We start from the raw sequence: 25,786 nt of genomic DNA, 5'->3' as shown, positions 1-25,786 counted from the left end.
TCTGAGCAGAGGTGGGATGAATACACTGCTAACCAATCAAAACACAGTAAGTAATAGTCAGTGCTTATACCTTCCACCCGCTAAATATTTTGAAAATGTTGAGTAGTCATGCCCACGCCCAGTTGAATAGAAGTGTTGAATAACGAGACCCAGGGTCAGAGGGACAAAAGCTGACTTCCTGTAAGCATCTGTCCCACTAGCAACACTCCAAAAACCTGACTCCACACACAAACACAATCCTTATCATTGGGCCAGTGTCAGGATTCATCCTCTCACAGTAAGTCTAGTGCTGTGAGAGCCAGAGGGTCTTCTAATAATGACCACATCACCACAAGCAAAGGAGGCCCTGGGCTCTCACATGCCGATTGTTTTCTGCACTGGTGTGTGCACGCTTTCCAGGAAGTATAAACAGGGCCTCGGGCCACCGTTATAGGCTATGTGGAACTCTAGGCCTGTAAGAGATTGATAAGGGAGTTTATATTTTTAAAAGGTAATGACTAAACAATTCCACCCTGAAACGTAATTATGACATTATGTAACATATATAATGAATAATTAGACAAACGTAACTATTAGATTCTGTAACATGTATAATGAATTAGAATGATAAACTTCAGTCTAATAAGGTTTGGTCGAGACAAGTAGAAATGTTTGTGCGACTAAGAAAATACAGAGAACAATTGAACTGTGTATGACCTGACTGGAACTCTGAGAAACTTACGTCAGGAAAGGGAGTCCCATCAAGGTCCCTCTAATCTCGGGGGAATGGAACTGCCAGCTTGGTAGTGATAAACAGTGGTGAGAACTACGGGGAAGGATACATCCCACCTACTGTTCGTGTGTATGTATGTGCATAGGCTATTTACTGTTTGTGTGTAAGTAGGGAGGGAGTAAGTTATAAAATGACATGTTCTTTGTATTTTGACTTTAGAACGTTCTCGTGAATAAACTTTACGGACCTTTTGCATAAGCTGAGTCTTTACCTAATTATTATTAAACCCAGGGTCTTACAAACCTTGGGGATTGGTCAAAGCTTATTGATTGGTAGTTATTATCATTGGGATTGAAAATTCTCGTGACAGCTTGCTCCTTTCGAGCCGGATCTCAATACCTGCTTCTGTCGGTCCAGGGAGACACCAAAACCGTGCACAGGCGGATGAAAGATCCGTCGATTAACCTCTCTGGGGTATGTGGGACGGTAGCGTCCCACTCGTGAACAGCCAGTGAAATAGCAGAGCGCCAAATTCAAAACAACAATAATCTCATAATTCAAATTTCTCACACATACAAGTATTATACAACATTTTATAGATAAACTTCTCGTTAATCCAACCACAGTGTCCGATTTCAAAAAGGCTTTACGGCGAACACATACCATTAGATTATGTTAGGACAGTACCTAGACAAGAAAAAACACATCCATTTTCCAAGCAAGGAGAGGCGTCACAAAAAAACAGAAATACAGCTAAAATGAATCACTAACCTTTGATGATCTTCATCAGATGGCACTCATACGACTTCATGTTACACAATACATGTATGTTTTGCTCGATAAAGTTCATATTTATATCCAAAAACCCCATTTTACATCGGTGTGTAATGTTCAGAAATGTTTTGCCTCGAAAACTGACGGTGAATGAGCACATCAATTTACAGAAATACTCACCATATACGTTGATAAAATATATAACTGTTAATCATAGAATTAAAGATAAACTTCTCCTTAACTTCTATGGGCTAGGTGGGACGTTAGCGTCCCACTCTATTCAACAGCCAGTGGAATCGCGTGGCGCGAAATACAAATTACTCAAAAATGCAATAATTTCAATATTTCAAACATACGACTATTTTACACCATTTGAAAGATAAGACTCTCGTTAATCTAACCACATTGTCCGATTTCAAAAAGGCTTTACAGCGAAAGCAAAACATTAGATTATGTTAGGAGAGTACATAGACACAAATAACCACACAGCCATTTTTATAGCAAGCATATATGTCAAAAACAAAAAAAACACAGCTAAATGCAGCACTAACCTTTGATGATCTTCATCAGATGACACTCCTAGGACATTATGTTATACAATACATGCATGTTTTGTTCAATCAAGTTCATATTTATTTCAAAAAACTGCTTTTTACATTAGCATGTGATGTTCAGAACTAGCATTCCCACCAAAAACTTCCAGTGAATTTACTAAATTACTCATGATAAACGTTGACAAAATACATAACGATTATTTTAAGAATTATAGATACAGAACTCCTTTATGCAATCGCTATGTCAGATTTTAAAATAGCTTTTCGGCGAAAGCACATTTTGCAATATTCTGAGTACATAGCTCAGCCATCACGGCTAGCTAATTTGACACCCGCCAAGTTCGACGCAACCTAAACTCAGAATTACTATTAGAAAAATTGGATTACCTTTGCTGTTCTTCGTCAGAATTCACTCCCAGGACTGCTACTTCCACAACAAATGTTGTTTATGTTCCAAATAATCCATAGTTATGTGCAAATACCCCCGTTTTGATCGTGCGTTCAGGTCACTATCCAAAGGGTAACGCGCGGGCGCATTGAGACAAAAAAATTGAAAATGTTCCTTTATCGTACTTAGAAGCATGTCAAACGCTGTTTAAAATCAATTTTTATGGTATTTTTCTCATAAAATAGCGATAATATTCCAACCGGACAATGCTGTATTCATTCAAAAAGGAAGAGAAAAAATGGCGAGGTCTCGTGAATGCACATTTCCTATCTCTTAGCCACCAGGCAGTCCAATGACAAACTGTGCTCCTGTTATCTGCCCGGAGACAGGAGACGCGTCAATCCGCTTTCTGAACGCTTTAGAGAGCCAATGGAAGCCTTAGAAAGTCCTACATAACCACACGTGCACGTGTGGTTTCGATAGAGAAGCAAAGGGAGAACTAGAAATTCGCCAACAGGCCACTTCCTCCATGGAATTCTCTCAGGTTTTTGCCTGCCATATGAGTTCTGTTATACTCACAGACACCATTCAAACCGTCCAGACGAAAAGTCAAAAGTTCTATTAGAGTTTGTAGAAACAGGTCAAACGATGTGTAGAATCAATCTTTAGGATCTTTTTATCATAAATCTTCAAAAATATTCCAACCGGACAATTCGTTTGTCTTCATAAAGGAAAGAGAACCGAGCTCGTGCTCATGGCCGCGCGCGTGACTAAACTAATGGCCTACTGCCAGACACCTGATACAAACAGCTCTTATTCGCCCCCCATTCACAGTAGAAGCCTGAAACAACGTTCTAAAGACTGTTGACATCTAGTGGAAGCCTTAGGAAGTGCAATATGACCCCATAGACACTGTGTATTGGATAGGCAATCAATTGAAAAACTACAAACCTCAGATTTCCACACTTCCTGGTTGGATTCTTTTTCTCAGGTTTTTGCCTGCCATATGAGTTCTGTTATACTCACAGACATCATTCAAACAGTTTTAGAAACTTCAGAGTGTTGTCTATCCAAATCTACTAATTATATGCAATGTTTTAAAGGGAACCAAGTATTCTGTGCAAATGGAAGATGGGAATTGGGTATAAATTCAACCAGGAGGAAGGGGGGTCCGTAATGACTCCAGGTATCTGTGGCCACTACCAATATAAACTAGCTAAATGGTGAGACCTAAAACGTAAAATTGGTTAAAAGACATTGGAGAAAAACGTAAATTGGGAGGCAAAATATAATAGAATTATGAGAGGTCAGAGACATGATTATATTAATATAGGTCACCTGTCTAAATACGCTTAGAAGGGGATAGTCAGATCTTTCGGATAATCTAAGTCTGATTATCCAGTGAAGAAGGGAAACCTAATATAGCGGTGTGAGATACGAGATATTAATCAGTCAAAAGTCACAACGGAAAAATGGGCTCTTAACGAGGACTTTACAACCCTTGGGAAATAGCTTATAGTTGTATACGTGTGAGACCTAATGTCCGATCGAAAGACACCTCTATAGATAAAGTTTCAAGAAAGGAAAAGCACACACATAGATTGTGAGAAGAGATACACATAGAAATAATTGAATCAGAGTTTAAAATTACTTAATCCTATCCCAGGTATTCCTTAAAGAGGTGGGGTTTCGGGTGTCTCCGGAAGGTGGTGATTGACTCCGCTGTCCTGGCGTCGTGAGGGAGCTTGTTCCACGATAGGGATGCCAGAGCAGCGAACAGTTTTGACTGGGCTGAGCGGGAACTGTGCTTCCTCAGAGGTAGGGGGGCCAGCAGGCCAGAGGTGGATGAGCGCAGTGCCCTTGTTTGGGTGTAGTGCCTGATCAGAGCCTGAAGGTACAGAGGTGCCGTTCCCTTCACGGCTCCGTAGGCAAGCACCATGGTCTTGTAGCGGATGCGAGCTTCAACTGGAAGCCAGTGGAGTGTGCGGAGGAGCGGGGTGACGTGAGAGAACTTGGGAAGGTTGAACACCAGACGGGCTGCGGCGTTCTGGATGAGTTGTAGGGGTTTAATGGCACAGGCAGGGAGCCCAGCCAACAGCGAGTTGCAGTAATCCAGACGGGAGATGACAAGTGCCTGGATTAGGACCTGCGCCGCTTCCTGTGTGAGGCAGGGTCGTACTCTGCGAATGTTGTAGAGCATGAACCTACAGGATCGGGTCACCGCCTTGATGTTAGTGGAGAACGACAGGGTGTTGTCCAGGGTCACGCCAAGGTTCTTAGCACACACAGAGAGTAATAGCACACACACATAGATTGTGAGAAGAAGCATAATAACAACAATAGTAATTGAATAAACATGGGTAGTAAATCCTCTAAGGGGATTCCGGAATTAACCGGAGATGAGAGATATAATGCAGGGCAAGGATTTAAAAAAAAATCTATTTTGGCCCGAAAAGGAGAAAAAAGTACAAATTTGATGGATGTTTAAATATAGAAAAACTAGAATGAATGATCAGGCAGATGCATAAGGTATGTGGGGATAAGGCAGAGAAGCAACAGACTGAAGGGCTTGACACCGCTAGGGTGTGGCTGTCTGAAGCCCGGAAAAGAAGGCAAGTGTAGAGAAAGATTCAAGAAGGAAATCAACAGGGGAAAAATTATGTGCGTATGAGACCTAATAACTTATCAAAAGTCACAATAGTAATTATTCCTAAATTCTGAGTAGGAGATAGAGAGAGTGACAAAAGTTAAGAGAGGAAATGAAAAGAGAAGATAAGGGGACATACAGAAAGATAGAGGGAGAAAGAGAGAGACAACGAGAGTAATGAGAATCATCGCCGGAGAAATGCTTGGACCTTTAAATTAGGGCTATTTTCTGTGAATTGTCTCAGTAGTACGTGCCTGATTTTACGACTACAGACAATTATAAATAGGGTTATTTGCGAGGAGTCTTCGTCATTTCAATAGCTTTGGTGGTTCAGTTGTATAATTCTCGCCGGCCACACGGGACACTCGGGTTCGTTTCCCAGCCTAGGCACCAATTGACTAAAATCTGGGTTTCTGATTGTAATTCAACTATTGGTATGTTTTGCCTGGAAAGATACAGTCGTTAGTGTTTGTTTAAGATATAAACTGAACATTTTAATAGGCTTGTTTAGGTTAAATTGAAAGACTAATTCATTCAAAATAATAGCGAGGCGATTTCGATGTAATACATTGTCTGTTGCCTAAATGGTCTGCTGAAAATAACATATTGAGAAGGGAGTCGTATTTAAAATAACTGAATCAAAGAAGAGACAGTTACCTAAATCTAATTGATTCTAATAATAAGCGGATAGGTAAGGGCGACAGAGTTGTGCCCACCAAAATGTTTATTTTTTTTATTCTAAAGGGTTGACTGATGTATGTTATAAATTTGGCGATTTACATGTTCCTTTTAAGTCTTGGACGTTTCATAAGTATGAAGCTGAAAGAGAAGAGAAAGTTGTAAAATTTGCTTTTAATCTTACAATAGAGGTAAGGCAGAACGTTGTTTGAGTAGGGGGTATATTTTTGCCTACTGGTAAGAATAAGGGAGTTAGTTACAGTTGAATTATAAAAGTTGTGATAGTTTCTGATGATTGTTGCTTGGTGAATTTGAGCAGGAAGTTTAATGTATCCTAACATTATAATCTGTTTCCATTACGTGGAACAATGTCCAGTCATTACTAAGTGGAGGGGGAGCCTGGACATTTAGAATCTTGAATACAAGACATGCGTCAGTGTACTGCAAAATAAAATAAAATCCAACTCAGGAGCTCATGCTTTCTGAGAATGTAACTGATGATGGCTATTGGGTTTCCTATCAAGCACTTCGAGAGACTTTTTGCAGACAGACTGAATGGGTTTTAATGTTGTAAAGCAAGCTTGGTCCAAACTACTCAAGTAGTATTTTAAGTAGGGGAGTATCATAGATTTGAAGTACAGTTTGTTACCTCTGCAGTCAAACAATTTCATATGTTTTGGAAGTTAGCTAGGTTGAATTTGGTTATTTGAGTTACCTTTTTCACTTGCTTTTTAAAAGAGGTTGGAATCAAGTATGATGCCGTGGTACTTAAAAATCAGATACCACCTGGAGCTTCTCCCCTGATACATAGATATCTGTCTCAGGGGCATCAGTTGTTTTCTTTGTAGTGAGTTCTTGTGAAGCTTGTTGTTTACTATTTGCATGCATTTATCACTGTATCATCTGCATACATTGGGACTTCAGACTCTGTAAAGACAGAAGGAGTGCCACGGTTTCTTAAGAGATTTCCATTTTTCTTAGTGCCACGATATCTTAAAGGGGCACGCGCACACATGGAATTTTAGAAGTTTTATTTTCTGAGTTTTAATTAAACATGTGAATTCTTTTGATAAAGGAATGTTCTGGGAACCTGGGATACAGCATGTAGAAAAAGTTTGATGGTTTTTCTTTAATTTGTCTAATATAGTAAGAAGCACTTCTTTGAAGGGGTGGTATGACTTTTGACCTCTACCATGGCTTTCCTTTGCGGTCTGATCAGCCTCATTGGAAAGCCATTTGGATAAAGAATTTAAGGTAATTTGTAATACTGATTTTCAGGTAATTTGTGTAATTGATAATTATGGAGTTTTTGGTTCAAATTACAAATATGTCTAAGAACTAATGAGAAGAAAGGGCATAGTCTTTGACTAAGGGTAGGCTTCCTTAAGTCTATTTTCCTATGACCATAAGGGTACAATCATTTCTTTGTGGAGTTGTTCAGATTAGTGATTTTGATCTGATTATGTTATTTGAATATCTTTTGACCAGTAGTAATATTTTTATACATTACCTAGCTAGGTTTTATTTTCCCTTAGGTAGTCAGCTGTTGTCGTACGCAGTGTAAGAAATTTAACACAACACGGCTGTGAAATAGATATATTATATTGTTGAATAAGATTAGAAAGTTAGCAAAAATAAGTTTAATAATGGTAGACTTATGTTAAGTATTTAGGACATATTCTAAGCAAACAGGACAGGGATATATGACGACATCTGTGGTGATCCAGTATCATTGAGAGTATCGAGATAAACTTAATCAACTATGTAATAATCTTAGAGATTACTACCATAGACATGTTGATTTTTCTCAAATCCATGAGTGCAAACAGGGAGACAGTGAGACATTTAGTCAATATTTGGAAACAGAAACCATATTTGATACTGTCTGTTATGAGAAAGAGCGACAGACAGATAGAAGGAAGGGCAGATGGAGAAGTCCTCCCCCACACTGCTGAGACATTGATGGTTTAGGAGTAGCAGGAGGAGAACAAGATAGAGAGCAGATGGTTAGAATCTCATAATAAGCCAGGATTGAGAGAAGATAGAAGTGACACAGAATGGGTAGATAACAGTTACTGAGTGGAGACCAGAATATGTTTAGTAAATTCGTTAGGAAGAGATATGATGATTTTGTTGCACGTAGTTGTTACCCTAACTAAAAGGGGAATGAAAGCAGTTGGTTTCAGGAACTAAGGTGTTAGAAAATGAACCATTGCCCAGAAATTATTCTGCACAGCAGGCCAAAATAGTAGCATTGACTAGAGCCTGTGAAATAAGAAAGGAGAGAAAGGCTAGAGTTGGTTTACTAGGATCTATTTCTTTAAATAATGGATTACATTTCAGCTAATCAGGTAGACCATATAGAAATGCCAGAGTCAGGGAGACCAGAACAGGTAGGCATAGAAGTTGAAGATATACTAGCAGAACACATGAGAAGACTGTTTGTTAACCAAACCCGTATGTCCAAGATTTTGTGTCCAACAGGTGAATTAAAGGAGAAGGTGATTCACTCAATCCAACCAGGAGAAATGGGTGAGGATCCAGTCCCTGAGGAGGAAAGACTGAAAGCAGCCCCGTTGGGAAGGCCCATACCAGGTTCTGTTAGACCACCGCCTTTGCCATTAGAATAGCTGAGCGAGTCACTTGGGTCCATGTTACCCACTGCAAAAAGGTATGTACACATACAAGCCCTGCTGATCACACAGAGTTAAGAGAAGAACCGAGTACCAACAGGGTCCGGGGGTTACCTCCTTAACGAAGATTCCCTATCCCGACCGTTCATCACTGTGTGTGCTCCTAGAGGTGTGAGTATGGGGTGGTACCTAGCAGACCGACTAAGGGCAGGAGAGGGTTGGCGGTTTTTGGGAATATTAGGGACTCAAAGCTGCATCATAGTCTTGGTAATCTTTCTGATACATTCAGATCCACCACCTTCCGGTACTAATTATTCAATGCTGTTGTCATTGATAAGTAAGAGATAAACTATATAATACACTCACCATCCAGGATGAGTGACTTACAGAATAAGGAATCAAAGAAAGGTCAAGATGTAGGATTTAAGGTAAACAAACAATTTCCTAGGGAAGCAGACAACTGTACAGGGATTGGGTTGGCCAGATTGAAGTACTCGGCCAACCCACCTCGGATCACTTTAACTCCTGATGAGTACCAGTGTGATAGATACAAGAATGTCACCGAGAACTTAGGTGATTTTAATGGCTGTAAGGCAATTGTTAAATGTGACCGACTTAGGTTTGGAAGTACAGGAAAAAATTCTTAACCTCACAGCACCTATAACTGATGTATGGTGGGCTTGTACCAGCAAAGGACGCATACGATAGACACTACCAAAAGGGTGGTTAGGAACTTGCGCCCCGGTGTTATTGGTCCAACCAGTTCAAGTTAGTCATCAGAGACCAGTTATAGGAGGCTAAAGTAGGCACAGGAGGAGTTTTGACCAGGATGGGAGTAGCTTTGTCTAGATTAATGATATTGGCATCCCCAGGGAAGTTCCAGATGAATACAAAGCTATGAATCAAATAGGTGAAGGCTTTACCACTACGTTCTTTTGGTGGTTGACAATAAATAAATAAAAAAATGTGGATTGGATTAATTACATCTATTATAATCAACAGAGATTCATGAATGAAACCGGGGATGCAGTAAAGGGGTTCTCTGACCAATTATCCGCCACCTCCCTCATGACCTGGCAAAATAGGATGCTCTCGATATGTTATTGGCAAAAAATTACGGGGCATGTAGAATGATAGGGGTTCATTGCTGTACGTTTATTCTGAATAACACAGCTCCAGATGGATCAGTGACCAAGGCCCTGGCTGTTTTAACCACATTGGCTAACGAGTTAGCGGCGAACTCTGGGGTGGATACATCACTGACTGGGTGGTTCGATAGTATGTTTGGATTTTTTTTTTGTTGTTGTTGTAATTACGGTATAGTGGGCTGCTTTCACCTGTATGAGTGTGTTGGTGTTGTGTGGATACTGTTTGGTCCCTCGTGTGAGAGGTTTAATCACCAGAACTCTAGATCGATGACGCAACAGATGGTGAGATATGGACCGATTCCGAGCTCCGACCAGTGGGATGACGAATACAGGCCTCGTAGATGGCTCCGTTTCTTTCAACCACGAGAAGCATAACACATCTCCCCCATACCACGAGGGGCCCATGATGGATGAGACTATCTTCAATGTTTAGACAGACTTCTTTTAATGAAGGTTATAATGAAAAACCTAAAAAGAAGAGTTGTAATTGGATATAGGCCTAGAACAGTCATTGATGAGCATCTGATGTAAATACATGTATTGGTTTTGTGTAACATTTATGATTCCATATGGCGATTGATGTATCAGTGTGTATGATTTAGTCATGGGGTGGATTGATATGGGAATGTATATGTCTAAAGGTAATGACTAAACAATTCCACCCTGAAACGTAATTATGACATTATGTAACATATATAATGAATAATTAGACAAACGTAACTATTAGATTCTGTAACATGTATAATGAATTAGAATGATAAACTTCAGTCTAATAAGGTTTGGTCGAGACAAGTAGAAATGTTTGTGCGACTAAGGAAATACAGAGAACAATTGAACTGTATGACCTGACTAGAACTCTGAGAAACTTACGTCAGGAAAGGGAGTCCCATCAAGGTCCCTCTAATCTCGGGGGAATGGAACTGCCAGCTTGGTAGTGATAAACAGTGGTGAGAACTATGGGGAAGGATACATCCCACCTACTGTCCGTGTGTCTGTATGTGCGTAGGCTATCTACTGTTTGTGTGTAGGTATGTGTGTAAGTAGGGAGGGAGTAAGTTATAAAATGACATGTTCTTTGTATTTTGACTTTAGAACGTTATCGTGAATAAACTTTACGGAGCTTTTGCATAAGATGAGTCTTTGCCTAATTATTATTAAACCCAGGGTCTTACAAACATTGGGGATAGGTCAAAGCTTATTGATTGGTAGTTATTATCATTGGGATTGAAAATTCTTGTGACAGAGAGTTACATGTATCTTTGCAGATTGCTGCCATCTTGAAAAGGTTTTTCCTGCAATATATTTGATGTCAACGTCCCAATGTGACTAATCTCTGAATAAAAGTTAAATTAAATGAAAACAGTTCCCTCGGCCCTGACAAGTATATACAGTACCAGTCAAAAGTTGACGCCTACTCATTCAAGGGTTTTTCATTATCTTTACTATTTTCTACATTGTAGAATATCAGTGAAGACATCAACACTATGCAATAACACAGCCCTGCCAAAAAAAGTGTTAAACAAATCAAAATATATTTTACATTTTAGATTCTTCAAAGCAGCCACCCTTTGCCTTGAGAGCTTTGCACACGCTTGGCATTCACTCAACCAGCTTCACCTGGAATGCTTTTCCAACAGTACTGAAGAAGTTCCCACATATGCTGAGCACTTGTTGGCTACTTTTCCTTCACTCTGTGGTCCAACTCATCCCAATTGGGTTGAGGTCGGGTGATAGTGGAGGCCAGGTCATCTGACGCAGCACTCCATCACTCTCCTTCTTGGTTAAATAGCCCTTACACAGCCTGGAGATGTGTTGGGTCATTGTCTTGTTGTAAAAACGAATGATAGTCCCACTAAGTGCAAACCAGATGGGATATCGCTGCAGAGTGCATGCTGGTTAAGTGTGCCTTGAATTCTAAATAAATCACTGACAGTGTCACCAGCAAAGCACCTCCACCATGCTTCATGGTGGGAACTACATGCGGAAATCATCCATTCCCCTACTCTGCGTCTCACAAAGACACAGCGGTTGGAACCAAAAATCTCAAATTTGGACTCATCAGCCCAAAGGACAGATTTCCACCGCTCTAATGTCCATTGCTCGTGTTTCTTGGGCCAAGAAACTATTTTCTTATTGGTGTCCTTTAGTAGTGGTTTCTTAGCAGCAATTCGACCATGAAGGCCTGATTCACACAGTCTCCTAAGAACAGATGGTGTTGAGACATGTCTGTTACTTGAAGTCTGTGATGCATTTAAACTCAGCAAAAAAATAATTGTTCCTTTTTCAGGACCCTGAATTTCAAAGATAATTGGATTTTTACGAATTAAACACTGCTTCCCATGCTTGTTCAATGAACCATAAACGATTAATGAACATGCACCTGTGGAACGGTCGTTAAGACACTAACAGCTTACAGACGGTTGGCAATTAATGTCACAGTTATGAAAACTTAGGACACTAAAGAGGCCTTTCTACTGACTCTGAAAAACACCAAAACAAAGATGCCCAGGGTCACTGCTCATCTGCATGAACTTACCTTAGGCATGCTGCAGGAGGCATGAGGACTGCAGATGTGGCCAGGGCAATAAACTGCAATGTCCGTACTGTGAGATGCCTTAGACAGCGCTACAGGGAGACAGGGCAGACAGCTGATCGTCCTCACAGTGGCAGACCCCGTGGAACAACACCTGCACAGGATCGGTACATCCGAACATCACACCTGCGGGACAGGTACAGGATGGCAACAACAACTGCCTGAGTTACACCAGGAACGCACAATCCCTCCATCAGTGCTCAGACTGTTCGCAATAGGCTGAGAGAGGCTGGATTGAGGGCTTGTAGGCCTATTGTAAGGCAGGTCCTCACCAGACATCACTGGCAACAATGTCGCCTATGGGCACAAACCCACCGTCGCTGGACCAGACAGGACAGGCAAAAAGTGCTCTTCACTGACAAGTCTCGGTTCGGTCTCACCAGGGGTGATGGTCGGATTTGCGTTTATCGTCGAAGGAATGAGCGTTACACCGAGGCCTGTACTCTGGAGCGGAATCGATTTGGAGGTGGAGGGTCCGTCATGGTCTGGGGTGGTGTGTCACAGCATCATCGTACTGAGCTTGTTGTCATTACAGGCAATCTAAATGCTGGGCATTACAGGGAAGACATCCTCCTCCCTCATGTGGTACTCTTCCTGCAGGCTCATTCTGACATCACCCTCCAGCATGACAATGCCACCAGCCATACTGCTCGTTCTGTGTGTGATTTTCCGCAAGACATGAGTGTCAGTGTTCTGCCATGGCAAGCGAAGAGCCCGGATCTGAATCTCACTGAGCACGTCTGGGACCTGTTGGATCGGACGGTGAGGGCTCGGGCCATTCCCCCCCCAGAAATGTCCGGGAACTTGCCGGTGTCTTGGTGGAAGAGTGGGGTAACATCTCACAGCAAGAACTGGCAAATCTGGTGCAGTCCATGAGGAGGAGATGCACTGCAGTACTTAATGCAGCTGGTGGCCACACCAAATACTGACTTACTTTTGATTTTGACCCCCCCTCCCCCCTTTGTTCAGGGACACATTATTCAATTTCTGTTAGTCACATGTCTGTGGAACTTGTTCAGTTTATGTCTCAGCTGTTGAATTGTGTTATGTCCATACAAATATTTACACATGTTAAGTTTGCTGAAAATAAATGCAGTTGACAGTGAGAGGACGTTTCTTGTTTCGCTCAGTTTATTTGGGCTGCAATTTCTGAGGCTGGAAACACTATTGAACGTATTCTCTGCAGCAGAGGTAACTCTGGGTCTTCCTTTCCTGTGGTGGTCCTCATGATAGCCAGTTTCATCATAGCGCTTGATGGTTTTTGCGACTGCACTTGAAGAAAGTTATTGAAATTTTCCAGATTGACTGACCTTCATGTCTTAACCTCTTACATCTAGACGTTCCGCTAGCGGAACACCTGCTCCAATATCCAATGATAGGCGTGGCGCGAATTACAAATTCCTCAAAAATACAAAAACTTCAATTTTTCAAACATATGACTATTTCACAGCATTTTAAAGACAAGACTCTCCTTTATCTAACCACACTGTCCGATTTCAAAAAGGCTTTACAGCGAAAGCAAAACATTAGATTATGTCAGCAGAGTACCAAGCCAGAAATAATCAGACACCCATTTTTCAAGCTAGCATATAATGTCACAAAACCACAGCTAAATGCAGCACTAACCTTTGATGATCTTCATCAGATGACAACCCTAGGACATTATGTTATACAATGCATGCATGTTTTGTTCAATCAAGTTCATATTTATATCAAAAACCAGCTTTTTACATTAGCATGTGACGTTCAGAACTAGCATACCCCCCGCAAACATCCGGTGAATTTACTAAATTACTCACGATAAACGTTCACAAAAAACATAACAATTATTTTAAGAATTATAGATACAGAACTCCTCTATGCACTCGATATGTCCGATTTTAAAATAGCTTTTCGGTGAAAGCACATTTTGCAATATTCTCAGTAGATAGCCCAGCCATCACGGCTAGCCATTTAGACACCGACCAAGTTTAGCCCTGATCAAACTCCGATTTACTATTACAAAAGTTTCATTACCTTTGTTGTCTTCGTCAGAATGCACTCCCAGGACTGCTACTTCAATAACAAATGTTGGTTTGGTCCAAAATAATCCATTGTTATAGCCGAATAGCGGCGTTTTGTTCGTGCGTTCCAGACACTATCCGAAATGGTAAAGAAGGGTCGCGCACATGGCGCAATTCGTGACAAAAAAAAATTCTAAATATTCCATTACCGTACTTCGAAGCATGTCAACCGCTGTTTAAAATCAATTTTTATGCCATTTTTCTCGTAGAAAAGCGATAATATTCCGACCGGGAATCTCCTTTTCGGCAAACAGAGGGAAAAAAAATCACAAAGACGGGGGCGGCCAGGTCACGCGCCTAAGCCCACAGTCCCTTGATCCGCCACTTGAGAAAGGCGATAATGTGTTTCAGCCTGGGGCTGGGATGACGACATTCAGGTTTTTCCCGGGCTCTGAGCGCCTATGGACGACGTGACACTTCCTACGTTAGAGCACAGATCCTTAGTAAAAGATAGAGATGGCAAAGAAGTACCAGAAATGGTCAGACAGGCCACTTCCTGTAAAGGAATCTCTCAGGTTTTGACCTGCCATTTGAGTTCTGTTATACTCACAGACACCATTCAAACAGTTTTAGAAACTTTAGGGTATTTTCTATCCATATATAATAAGTATATGCATATTCTAGTTATTGGGTAGGATTAGCAACCAGATTAAATCGGGTACGTTTTTTATCCAGACGTGAAAATCCTGCCCCCTAGCCATAAGAGGTTAAAGTAATGATGGACTGTTGTTTCTCTTTGCTTATTTGAGCTGTTCTTGTCATAATATGGACTTGGTCTTTTACCAAATAGGGCTATTATCTGTATACCACCACCACCACTACCTTGTCACAACACAACTGATTGGCTCAAATGCATTAAGGAGGAAAGAAATTACACAAATTCACTTTTAACAAGGCACACCAGTTAATTGAAATGTATTCCAGGTGACTACCTCATGAAGCTGGTTGAGAGAATGCCAAGAGTGTGCAAAACGCATCACCGGGGGCAAACTACCTGCCCTCCAGGACACCTATAGCACCCGATGTCACAGGAAGGCCAAAAAGATCATCAAGGACAACAACCACCCGAGCGACTGCCTGTTCACCCTGCTACCATCCAGAAGGCGAGGTCAATACAGGTGCATCAAAGCTGGGACTGAGAGACTGAAAAATAACTTCTATCTCAAGGCCATCAGCGCAACATAGCTTCAGTGTGTAAATCAGCTAGAAAGATGTGTCGGCATCAAGTAATTTTCTCTGGCCACCTCCCAGTTAGGGGGAGTGATGAGCTCTACAGCAAAGTCTCACAACTCAATCGCAGGTTAAAAACGTTTTTCTGCCCCTCCCAAAAGATAGAATTGTAGATAATTGGCCCTCTTTCTGGGACTCACACACAAACAGGACCAAGCCTGGCCTGCTGAGGAGTGATGGACTCCATCCTAGCTGGAGGGATGCTCTCATCTTATCTACGAACATAGACAGGGCTCCAACTCCTCTAGCTCCACAATGAGATAGGGTGCAGGCCAGGCAGCAGGCTGTTAGCCAGCCTGCCAGCTTAGTCGAGTCTGCCACTAGCACAGTCAGTGTAGTCAGCTCAGTTATCCCCATTGAGACTGTCTGTGCCTCGATCTAGGTTGGGCAAAACTAAACATGGCAGTGCTCACCTTAGCAATCTCACTGGAATAAAGACCTCTTCCATTCCTGTCATTATTGAAAGAGATAACATCTCAAAATAGGAATACTTAATGTTAGATCACTCACTTCCAAGGCAGTTATAGTCAATTAACTAATCACTGATCATAATCTTGATGTGATTGGCCTGACTGAAACATGGCTTAAGCCTGATGAATTTACTGTGTTAAATGAGGCCTCACCTCCTGGTTACACTAGTGACCATATTCCACGCGCATCCCGCAAAGGCAGAGGTGTTGCTAACATTTACGATAGCAAATTTCAATTTACAAAAAAAACAACTGTCTTTTGAGCTTCTAGTCATGGAATCCATGCAGGCTACTCAATCACTTTTCATAGCTACTGTTTACAGGCTGTTTACGTTTGCAATCACAACAAATAATCTGCTCAGACCCCAACCAAGGATCATCAAAAGACGTGCTATAAATTCTCAGACAACCCAAACATTTCTAGATGCCCTTCCAGACTCCCTCCACCTACCCAAGGACATCAGAGTACAACAATCAGTTAACCACCTAACTGAGGAACTCAATTTCACTTTGCGCAATACCCTAGATTCAGTCGCACACCTAAAAACATTTGTCATAAGAAACTAGCTCCCTTGTATAGAGAAAATACCTGTGCTCTGAAGCAAGCTTCCAGAAAATTAGAACGGAAATGGAGCTACACCAAACTGGAAGTCCTCCAACTAGCTTGGAAAGACAGTACCGTGCAGTATCGAAGAGCCCTCACTGCTGCTCGATCATCCTTTTTTTCCAACTTAATTGAGGGAAATAAGAACAATCCTACATTTATATTTGATACTATCACAAAGCTCACTAAAAAGTGTGATAAATTCATTAACTTCTTTGAGGAAAAGATCATGATCATTAGAAAGCAAATTACGTACTCCTCTTTAAATCTGCGCATTTCTCCAAAGCTGAGTTGTCCTGAGTCTGCACAACTCTGCCAGGACCTAGGATCAAGGGAGACACTCAAGTGTTTTAGTACTATATCTCTTGACACAATGATGAAAATAATCATGACCTCTAAACCTTCAAGCTGCATACTGGACCCGATTCCAACTAAACTACTGAAAGAGCTGCTTCCTGTGCTTGGCCCTCCTATGTTGAACATAATAAATGGCTCTCTATCCACCGGATGTGTAACAAACTCACTAAAAGTGGCAGTAATAAAGCCTTTCTTGAAAAAGCCAAACCTTAACCAAGAAAATAAACAAAACTATGGGCCAATATCAAATCTCCCATTCCTCTCAACAACAAAAAAAGCTGTTGTGCAGCAACACACTGCCTTCCTGAAAACAAACAATGTAGAACAAAACGCTTCAGTCTGGTTTTAGACCCCATCATAGCGCTGAGACTGGACTTGTGAAGGTGGTAAACTACCCTTTAATGGCGTCAGACCGAGGCTCTGCATCTGTCCTCGTGCTCCTAGACCTTAGTGCTGCTTTTGATACCACCGATCATCACATTATTTTGGAGAGATGGGAAACTCAAATTGGTCTACATGGACAAGTTCTGGCCTCGTTTAGATCTTATCTGTCGGAAAGATATCAGTTTGTCTCTGTAGATGGTTTGTCCTCTGACAAATCAAAAGTAAATTTCAGTCTTCCTCAAGGCTCCATTTTAGGACCATTATTGTTTTCTATATATATTTTACCTCTAAGTGAAAACATTACATACGCTATTGTCACAAGACGCAGGCCTCCTTACTGTCCCTAGAACTTCTAAGCAAACAGCTGGAGGCAGGGCTTTCTCCTATAGAGCTCAATTTTTATGGAATGGTCTGCCTATCCATGTGAGAGACGCAGACTCAGTCTCAACCTTTAAGTCTTTATTGATTATTATTATTTGACCCTGCTGGTCATCTATGAACATTTGAACATCTTGGCCATGTGCTGTTATAATCTCCACCCGGCATAGCCAGAAGAGGACTGGTCACCCCTCATAGCCTGGTTCCTCTCTAGGTTTCTTCCTAGGTTCTGGCCTTTCTAGGGAGTTTTTTCTAGCCACCGTGCTTCTACACCTGCATTGCTTGCTGTTTGGGGTTTTAGGCTGGGTTTCTGTACAGCACTTTGTGACATCAGCTGATGTAAGAAGGGCTTCATAAATACATTTGATTGATTAACAGCCATCCCTAACACAGAGAGGCTGCTGCATACATTCAGACTTGAAATCATTGGCCACTAACAAATGGATCACTTGTCACTTTTTTAATTACACTTTAATAATAATGTTTACATATCTTGCATTACTCATCCCATATGTATATACTGTATTTCATACCATCTATTGTATTTTGCCTATGCCGGTCGGTCATTGCTCATCCATACATTTATACGTACATATTCTTAATCCATCCCTTTACTTAGATTTGTGTGTATTAAGGTAGTTGTGGAATTATTAGATTACTTGTTAGATATTGCCGCTCTGTCGGAACTAGAAGCACAAGCATTTTTGCTACACTCACAATAACATTTGCTAACCATGTGTATGTGACCAATAACATTTGATTTTAAGCTGTCATCAAGGCAAAGTGTGGATACTTTGAAGAATCTCAAAGATGTTTGATTTGTTTAACACTTTCTTGGCTACTACATGATTCCATATGTTATTTCATAGTGTTGTCTTCACTATTATTCAACAATGTAGAAAATAGTAAAAATAAAGAAAATCCCTTGAATGAGTGTCCAAACTTTTGACTGGGACTGAATATAGACACTCTTACTGACATTTGTGGCTGCTTTGTGTGATGTATTGTTGTCTCTACCTTCTTGCTCTTTGTGCTGTTGTCTGCTACAATGTTGTGCTGCTGCCATGTTGTGTTTCTACCATGTGGTTGTCATGTGTTGCTACCATGCGGTGTTGTCATGTGTTGCTGCCATGCTATGTTGTCTTAGGTCTCTCTTTATGTAGAGTCTCCATTGTCGTGATGTGCATTTTGTCCTATATTTTTAATCCCAGCAGGAGGCCTTTTGGTAGGCTGTCATTGTAAATAAGAATTTATTCTTAACTGACTTGCCTAGTTATATAACGGTTAAATAAAAAAAATGTAGCCTTTGGTATGGTTTTGTATTGCAGAGAGCTTGCCTGGAAAGAGCATGCCTAATCTCAACCTGGATTGAGTGTAAACAACAAGTTACGACATTATCTCTACTGTGCAATCTGCCACAACCCTTGCAAGCTATTTTACAAGGATTTTTAACTGTGTTTGTGTCAGTGCTAGTCCACTGGGGTCAGCTGTCAGCTTGAGCTAAGTCTCCTCCATCTGTACAGATCTGGTAATGTGTTTATGAGTAGGGCCAGTTAACGCCATGTTGTTTGACAGGTGACATGATTTATAGATCAGTGAGTCTGTGTAGCATCTAGCTCAGGCTGCCCTTCCTCAGCAGGCAGACAATTTCACTGTCTGGGCTGCACCTCAACACTCTAAAGATACATCCTCGCCTCCTCTCCTTCGTCTGTACGGATCTGAAAACACAGTATATGTGAAAGCAACATGGTGGCTGGATGCACACTGGGAACATGCTTTGTTTCAACTGTCCTTTCATGTCATTGAAAAGAAAGGAGACAGGGAGAGGAAGCCACTTCTGACTATTGAGACACAGCCCGAGTTGTTTGAGCAGCACCTGGAGCAGAGGTGGGAACTACAGCTGGGAAAGAAGATGAATCTCTGCTTTGTTCTGAGAGCCCTGCTCTCCCACCTGACACAAACTGTTGACTCCTCTCCCTACCTACCATACCACTCTCACTCTGTTGATCTGTATCTGCATAGCAGTAAACTATCATTTCAATCAAGGACCAACTCATGACTATCTCTACAGCAGGGGTCTCCAACCCTGTTCCTGGAAAACTACCGTCCTGTAAATTCACTCCAACCCTAATCTAGCACACCCGATTCTAATAATTAGCTGGTTGATAAGGTGAAACAGGTTAGTTACAACTGGGGTTGGAGCTAAACAATACATGAGGGTAGCTCTCCAGGAACAGGGTTGGAGACCCCAGGGACCACAAGATGGGAAGAAACCAGACATTGACATGGCTCATGTGCTACAGCCCTTTACAGAGTAGATCTAAATCCTTGAGTGGGCCTGTCAAAACTGCACAGGCCAATGTAATTTATCATCTCTTGTTTACATAACACCCAAGTCATCCCAGCTAAGTACATAATCCAAAACTAATGTATAGTCTTATGATAACAACTTTTCTTAAAAGTGTGCAGTGGTAGAGCCAACTTGTCAGCCTAATTCTGCAGAATTAGCACAACATAGTAGCATTGTAAACTTAATCCCAGAACATCCAGCCCTGTATTTTCCGTAAACAATGAACATTTCCACCCCACCTAAATCCTGCTAGCCAGGCAGCAGTTAAAATTGCCTTAGAAGACCACACCAGCGTCAATGCATTCTCTGCCTAGTTAAAAGCTACTTGTAGCTCGGCTATGTTTTTGGTGCTGAAAAGTGTAGAGACTATTTTGACAGGTGTTTTCTCCCACCCATGGGTTCTCTTCTTGAATAGGGGGAACGTTCGGAAATACAGGGAAGTAGTTAATAGTAGTATGTACTAGTATGTAAATAGCGCTATCCCGGCTATCAATGCGTTGTACATTGGTATGCCTTGGCTTGTATGTACAGGAGGGGCACACGTGCTGCTTCGTGCTAACTCGGTCTCCTTCCCCAAAGCAAATATCACAACTTCTCGTTTCATTTTCGAAGTATTAAAATAGCTTCCAAAATCTGCTCATGAAAATACGGAATAAAGTAGCTAGCTAACATTCATTGTCAAACTGATAAGCCTAACCTATTTTCTAGTAGGCACTAGCTCGCTTGCTACTAGCTAATCAACATTGACCCCAGGCTCGAGCTGATGCACAGGCCGACCTTGTTGGGTTGGTTAGTTAGCTAACGTTAGCTGAAATGGCTTTTTAACTAGCATATGATGCTAACAACTGCAACATAACTTTTAGCGAACAGTGTTTCATATTCACTCCAATTAAATCCTGTACACCAAAGTCATTAACCTACTACAGAAATTATGCCGAGTAAATAATTCGCAGTGGATGGGAGTTAATTAGCATGTTCAATTAGTTTCCTAGCTGAAATGCAAGCCTGTCCGGTTCGACCTTGATTCGTCTGTGTTGTGACCTGCCAAACTTATTGACAAGTTGAAGCCACATGTCATGACGACCCAAAGGAATGTCCAACCCTCATGTGCCCAATTTCCAATATCAGTCTGTTACAACTAGTTTGCGTTTAAACGCTATCCCAGCATAGCCTACCACGTTACCTTGACACAGTCGATGGGGAACATCAGGCAATGCTCCATGATCCCAGCCACTGCTCCTGCAACCATGTGGGTGCTGGTCGAAGCGCCCTGCGGCAAACCTTCATAGTCGGGTTCCGAAGTATCTGCGAACGTTACTTCAGGGGGCCCCCCACTGAACTGAATTACAGTCTTAATCTCGGTCTCGCCTCCGATCCTGGGAGACAAACTCCCAACGAGGCTTTCCGACACTCCCCAGATCCTTCCCCCGAGCCATCGGACCTCTGCGCCGGCTGAGGCTCCAGCAACCCCGGAGTCCCCGCCTGCTCTCTCTGCTGTCATCCGACGTCTTCTCAAGAAACCATCCGCTTCCATTAGAAACCCGATGGACAGTCTTTATGCCCAAATGGCACTCCGTTTAAAGCGATTTCGTGTTCCCGTTTGTAGTTCGTTTTTTTACATTCCCGTCCCAGATGTTTACCGGTCGTAGTTTCCACTCCTGGCCTCAGTCCCCAGGGCGGACAACACCACGCAGTGTTTGGGACACACACTAACCGTTTGACGCTGGAGGAAATGGGAGCCCATTGGCAGAATTTCAACCTTCTGATATATTATAGATTTTTCTCAAATATAAATGATTTGTGTGTGATTTGATATGGCTCATAACAAATATTGTTCTAATACATGCTATTTTGTTAATCAATGTATATTACAAGTTGACAGGTTTCAAAAGTTATGTTCTTGGATAACAACATCTAAAGAAGGCGGGAACCGAATAAAAAACGATGTTATGATTGGATAACTCGGGTGACGCCGTTGTTCCCCCCCCTCTGAGGCGGAGTAGCCTCCCCATTGTATGAGGCTGGAAAAGCTTGTCAAGGACAATAGGTCATGACTGGGTTGCAACTTCTGCTCAAAAACAAATACGGCCAGATGGAATGTATAATACCGGTAGTCAACACAACCAAAGGCAACCTTATTTACTCTCCTTTTCCCATGTCTCCTTTGTTGTGATATAAGGCTTTATCTTGGGTTTATTGAGATGCAACAGATGGCAACGTTTCTTATTATTCATTCAATAGTGCTAGCGTAATTGTATGTATTTCCACTTACCTTTCTTTTCATGGATGTAATTTAGTTTATTTATATACTGTTATATAAACGCAACATGCAACAATTTCAACGATTTTACTGAGTTACAGTTCATAATAAGAAATCAGTTAATTGAAATTAATTCATTAGACCCTAATCTATGGATTTCACATGACTGGGCAGGGGCGTAGCCATGGATGGGCCTGGGAGGGAGCCAGACCCAGCCAATCAGAATGAGTTCTACCTCACAAAAGGGCTTTATTACTTACAGAAATACTCCTCAATTTCATCAGCTGTCTGGGTAGCTGGTCTCAGATGATCCCGCAGGTGAAGAAGCGGATGTTGGCACGTCGTCTGCGGTTTGAGGCCAGTTGGACGTACTGCCAAATTCTCTAAAATTAAGTTGGAAGCGGCTTATGGTAGAGAAATGAACATGAAATTATCTGGCAACAGCTCTGGTGGACATTGCTGCAGTTAGCATGCCAATTGCACACACCCTCAAAACTTGAGACATCTGAGGCATTGTGTTGTGTGACAAAACTGCACATTTTAGAGTGGCCTTTTATTGTCCCAAGCACAAAGGTGCACCTGTGTAATGAAAATGCTATTTAATCAGCTTCTTGATAAGCCACACATGTCAGGTGGATGGACTATCTTGGCAATGGAGAAATGTTCACTAACAGTGATGTAAACAAATTTGTGAACATAATTTGAGAGAAATACACTTTTTGTGCGAATTGAAAAATTTGGGGAATCTTTTATTTTGCCTCATGAAACATGGGATCAACACTTTACATGTTGCGGTTATATATTTGTTCAATATACAAACATACACATTTTTCATTATAGCTTGATCCCTAAAGACCAACCAAGGCTTACTACCACATTTCACATGAGGGAAATTCCACAGTAATTAAATATCTGCTCCGAATTAAGATTGAAAGATGTCTGCAAAAATAATGGGTTGTCAGCTATGACATTACCAAATCTATTTTGGGTATTGAACTACAATATGTGAAGTGCGTTTACACCCGGTAACATAATTGCCGTAATGGAATATCATCATGGATCCCTGATCTATACTACACAGAAATGCATCAATAATGATATGAATTTCATTCTCTTCACGGTGATGTATCCTAAATAGGTACACTGCATTGTAGTGTACTCATTTCTAGCGGGCTCTATTGTCTACTGTACATAACTCTACTACATTCTACTGTACAGGATTGTACTGAACTATTATTTTCTTTACTATACTGTACTGAACTACACTCTACTTTTCTGTACTGTACTGTAATGTACTGTACTGTGCTGTCCAAACTTGTTAAACATAGACGTCTATGATTGGTTCAGATTGACAAATCATTAACGTCTATGTTTGGGTAACCTCGTCCCCAGGCTATTGCGTACAGCACATATATAGTGCATTCAGAGACCATTCAGACCCCTTCACTTTTTCCACATTTTGTTACATTAGAGCCATATTCTAAAACTGATTAAATATTTTTTTTCTCCTCATCAATATGCACACAATACCCGATAATGACAAAGCAAAACAGATTTAAAACTTTTGGGGCTAATCTATCTGGCAGAAATACCTTATTTACACAAGTATTCAGACACTTTGCTATAAGACTCAACATTGAGCTCAGGTTCATCCTGTTTCCATTGATCATCCTTGAGTTAAATAAAGGTTAAATAAACATAAATAAAAATATTTCTACAACTTCATTGGAGTCTACCTGTGGTAAATTCAATTGATTGGACATGATTTGGAAAGGTACACATGGTCTATATAAGGTCCCACAGTTGACAATGCATGTCAGAGCAAAAACCAAGCCATGAGGATGAAGGAATTGTCTGTAGAGCTTTGAGACAGGATTGAGTTGAGGCACAGATCTGTGGAAGGGTACCAAAAGGTTTCTGCAGCATTGAAGATCCCGAAGAACAGCGGCCTCCATCATTCTTAAATGGAAGAAGTCTGGAACTTCCAAGACTCTTCCTAGAGCTGGCCGCCCGGCCAAACTGAGCAAAAGGGGGAGAAGGGTCTTGGTCAGGGAAGTAACCAAGAACCCGATGGTCACTCTGACAGCGCTCCAGAGTTCCTCTGTGGAGACGGGAGAACCTTCCAGAAGGACAACCATCTCTGCAGCACTCCACCAATCAGGCCTTTGTGGTAGAGTTGCCAGACAGAAGCCACTCCTCAGTAAAAGCCACACGACAGAGTTTGCCAAAAGGCACCTAAAGGACTGTCAGACCATGAGAAACAAGATTCTCTGATCTGATGACACCAAGATTGAACTCCCTGTTCTGAATGCCAGGCTTCACATCTAGAGGAAACCAGGCACCACTCATCACCTGGCCAATACCATCCCTACGGTGAAGCATGGTGGTGGCAGCATCACACTGTGGGGACTGGGGCAAAGGTTCACCTTCCAACAGGACAACAACCCTAAGCACACAGCCAAGACAATGCAGGAGTGGCTTTGGGACAAGTCTCTGAATGTCCTTGAATGGCCCAGCCAGAGCCTGGACTTGAACCCGATCAATCATCTCTGGAGAGACCTGAAAATAGCTATGCAGCGACGCTCCCCATCCAACCTGACAGAGCTTGAGACGATCTGCAGAGAAGAATGGGAGAAACTCCCCAAATACAGGTGTGCCAAGCTTGTAGCGTCATACCCAAGATGACTCAAGGCTGTAATCGCTGCCAAAGGTGCTTCAACAAAGTACTGAGTAAAGGGTCTGAATAATTATGCAAATGTGATATTTCAGTTATTTTTTTTTTATACATTTGCAAAACAAAATTACCTGTTTTTTGCTTTGTCATTACGTAGCAAAATGTGGAAAAAGACTGAATGCTTTCTGAATGCACTGTATGTGTAGCCAAGGTATTTTTACGAAAAGTGTACTAAGTGTGAAGAGGCTCTCTTTCGCCACTCCGCTTCTCAGACTCTCCATCTCTCGTTGTCACGTTCTGACCAGTATGAGGGTTATTTTGTTAGTGTAGGCTGGTCAGGACGTGGCAGAGGGTATTTGGTTTATGTGGTTCGGGGTGTGTGTATTATGTAGAGGGTAGTTGATTTATGTATTCCGGGGTTTTTTGGTCACTGCTCTGTTAGTCTATGTTCTTTCTAGTTAGTCTGTTTCTATGTTTAGTTAATTGGGGTGTGGACTCTCAATTGAAGGCAGGTGTTGTCTAGTTGCCTTTGATTGAGAGTCCTATATATTAGGGTGTGTTTGTAATTTGTGGGAGGTTGTCACTTGAATTGCTGTTGTTTGCCTTTAAGGCTGTAGTCGTCGTCGTCGTCGTCCATCGTTTTGTTTTGTTTAGTATAAGTGTTTTCATTAAAAAGTGAATTATGAGCACTCAACCCGCTGCGCCTTGGTCCATTCCTGACGACCGTCGTTACACTCGTAGTGGGAATAGGGCCTAATACATTTATATTTCCTCTAGTCAGAAGTACCCCGCATTGCGTGGACAACATTCCTTTACTCCACTAAATGAACCAAACAATATTTGCCAGTCTTCCAGTCTCAGGCCATGACTCATGAGCAACTGATCTACC

At 41.6% G+C, this 25,786-nt stretch overlaps 1 protein-coding gene across 2 annotated transcripts in view; it reads right to left on the bottom strand.

Moving 5' to 3' along the window:
* slc25a28 (solute carrier family 25 member 28) overlaps positions 1 to 21,862 on the bottom strand; it is a 30,319-nt gene extending 8,457 nt beyond the window's left edge. Inside the window, exon 1 of one of the 2 annotated variants that reach the window (XM_014211720.2) lies at positions 21,147 to 21,862. In XM_014211720.2, the coding sequence (XP_014067195.1) occupies positions 21,147 to 21,497 (351 nt within the window). In that variant the 5' untranslated portion in view covers positions 21,498 to 21,862. 2 annotated transcript variants of the gene reach the window in all.
* Positions 21,863 to 25,786: the final 3,924 nt, after the last annotated feature.

This window comes from Salmo salar, chromosome ssa01 (genome assembly GCF_905237065.1).
Source record: "Salmo salar chromosome ssa01, Ssal_v3.1, whole genome shotgun sequence".
Taxonomy (NCBI): domain Eukaryota; kingdom Metazoa; phylum Chordata; class Actinopteri; order Salmoniformes; family Salmonidae; genus Salmo; species Salmo salar.
This window is presented reverse-complemented; position numbering and strand designations above follow the sequence as displayed.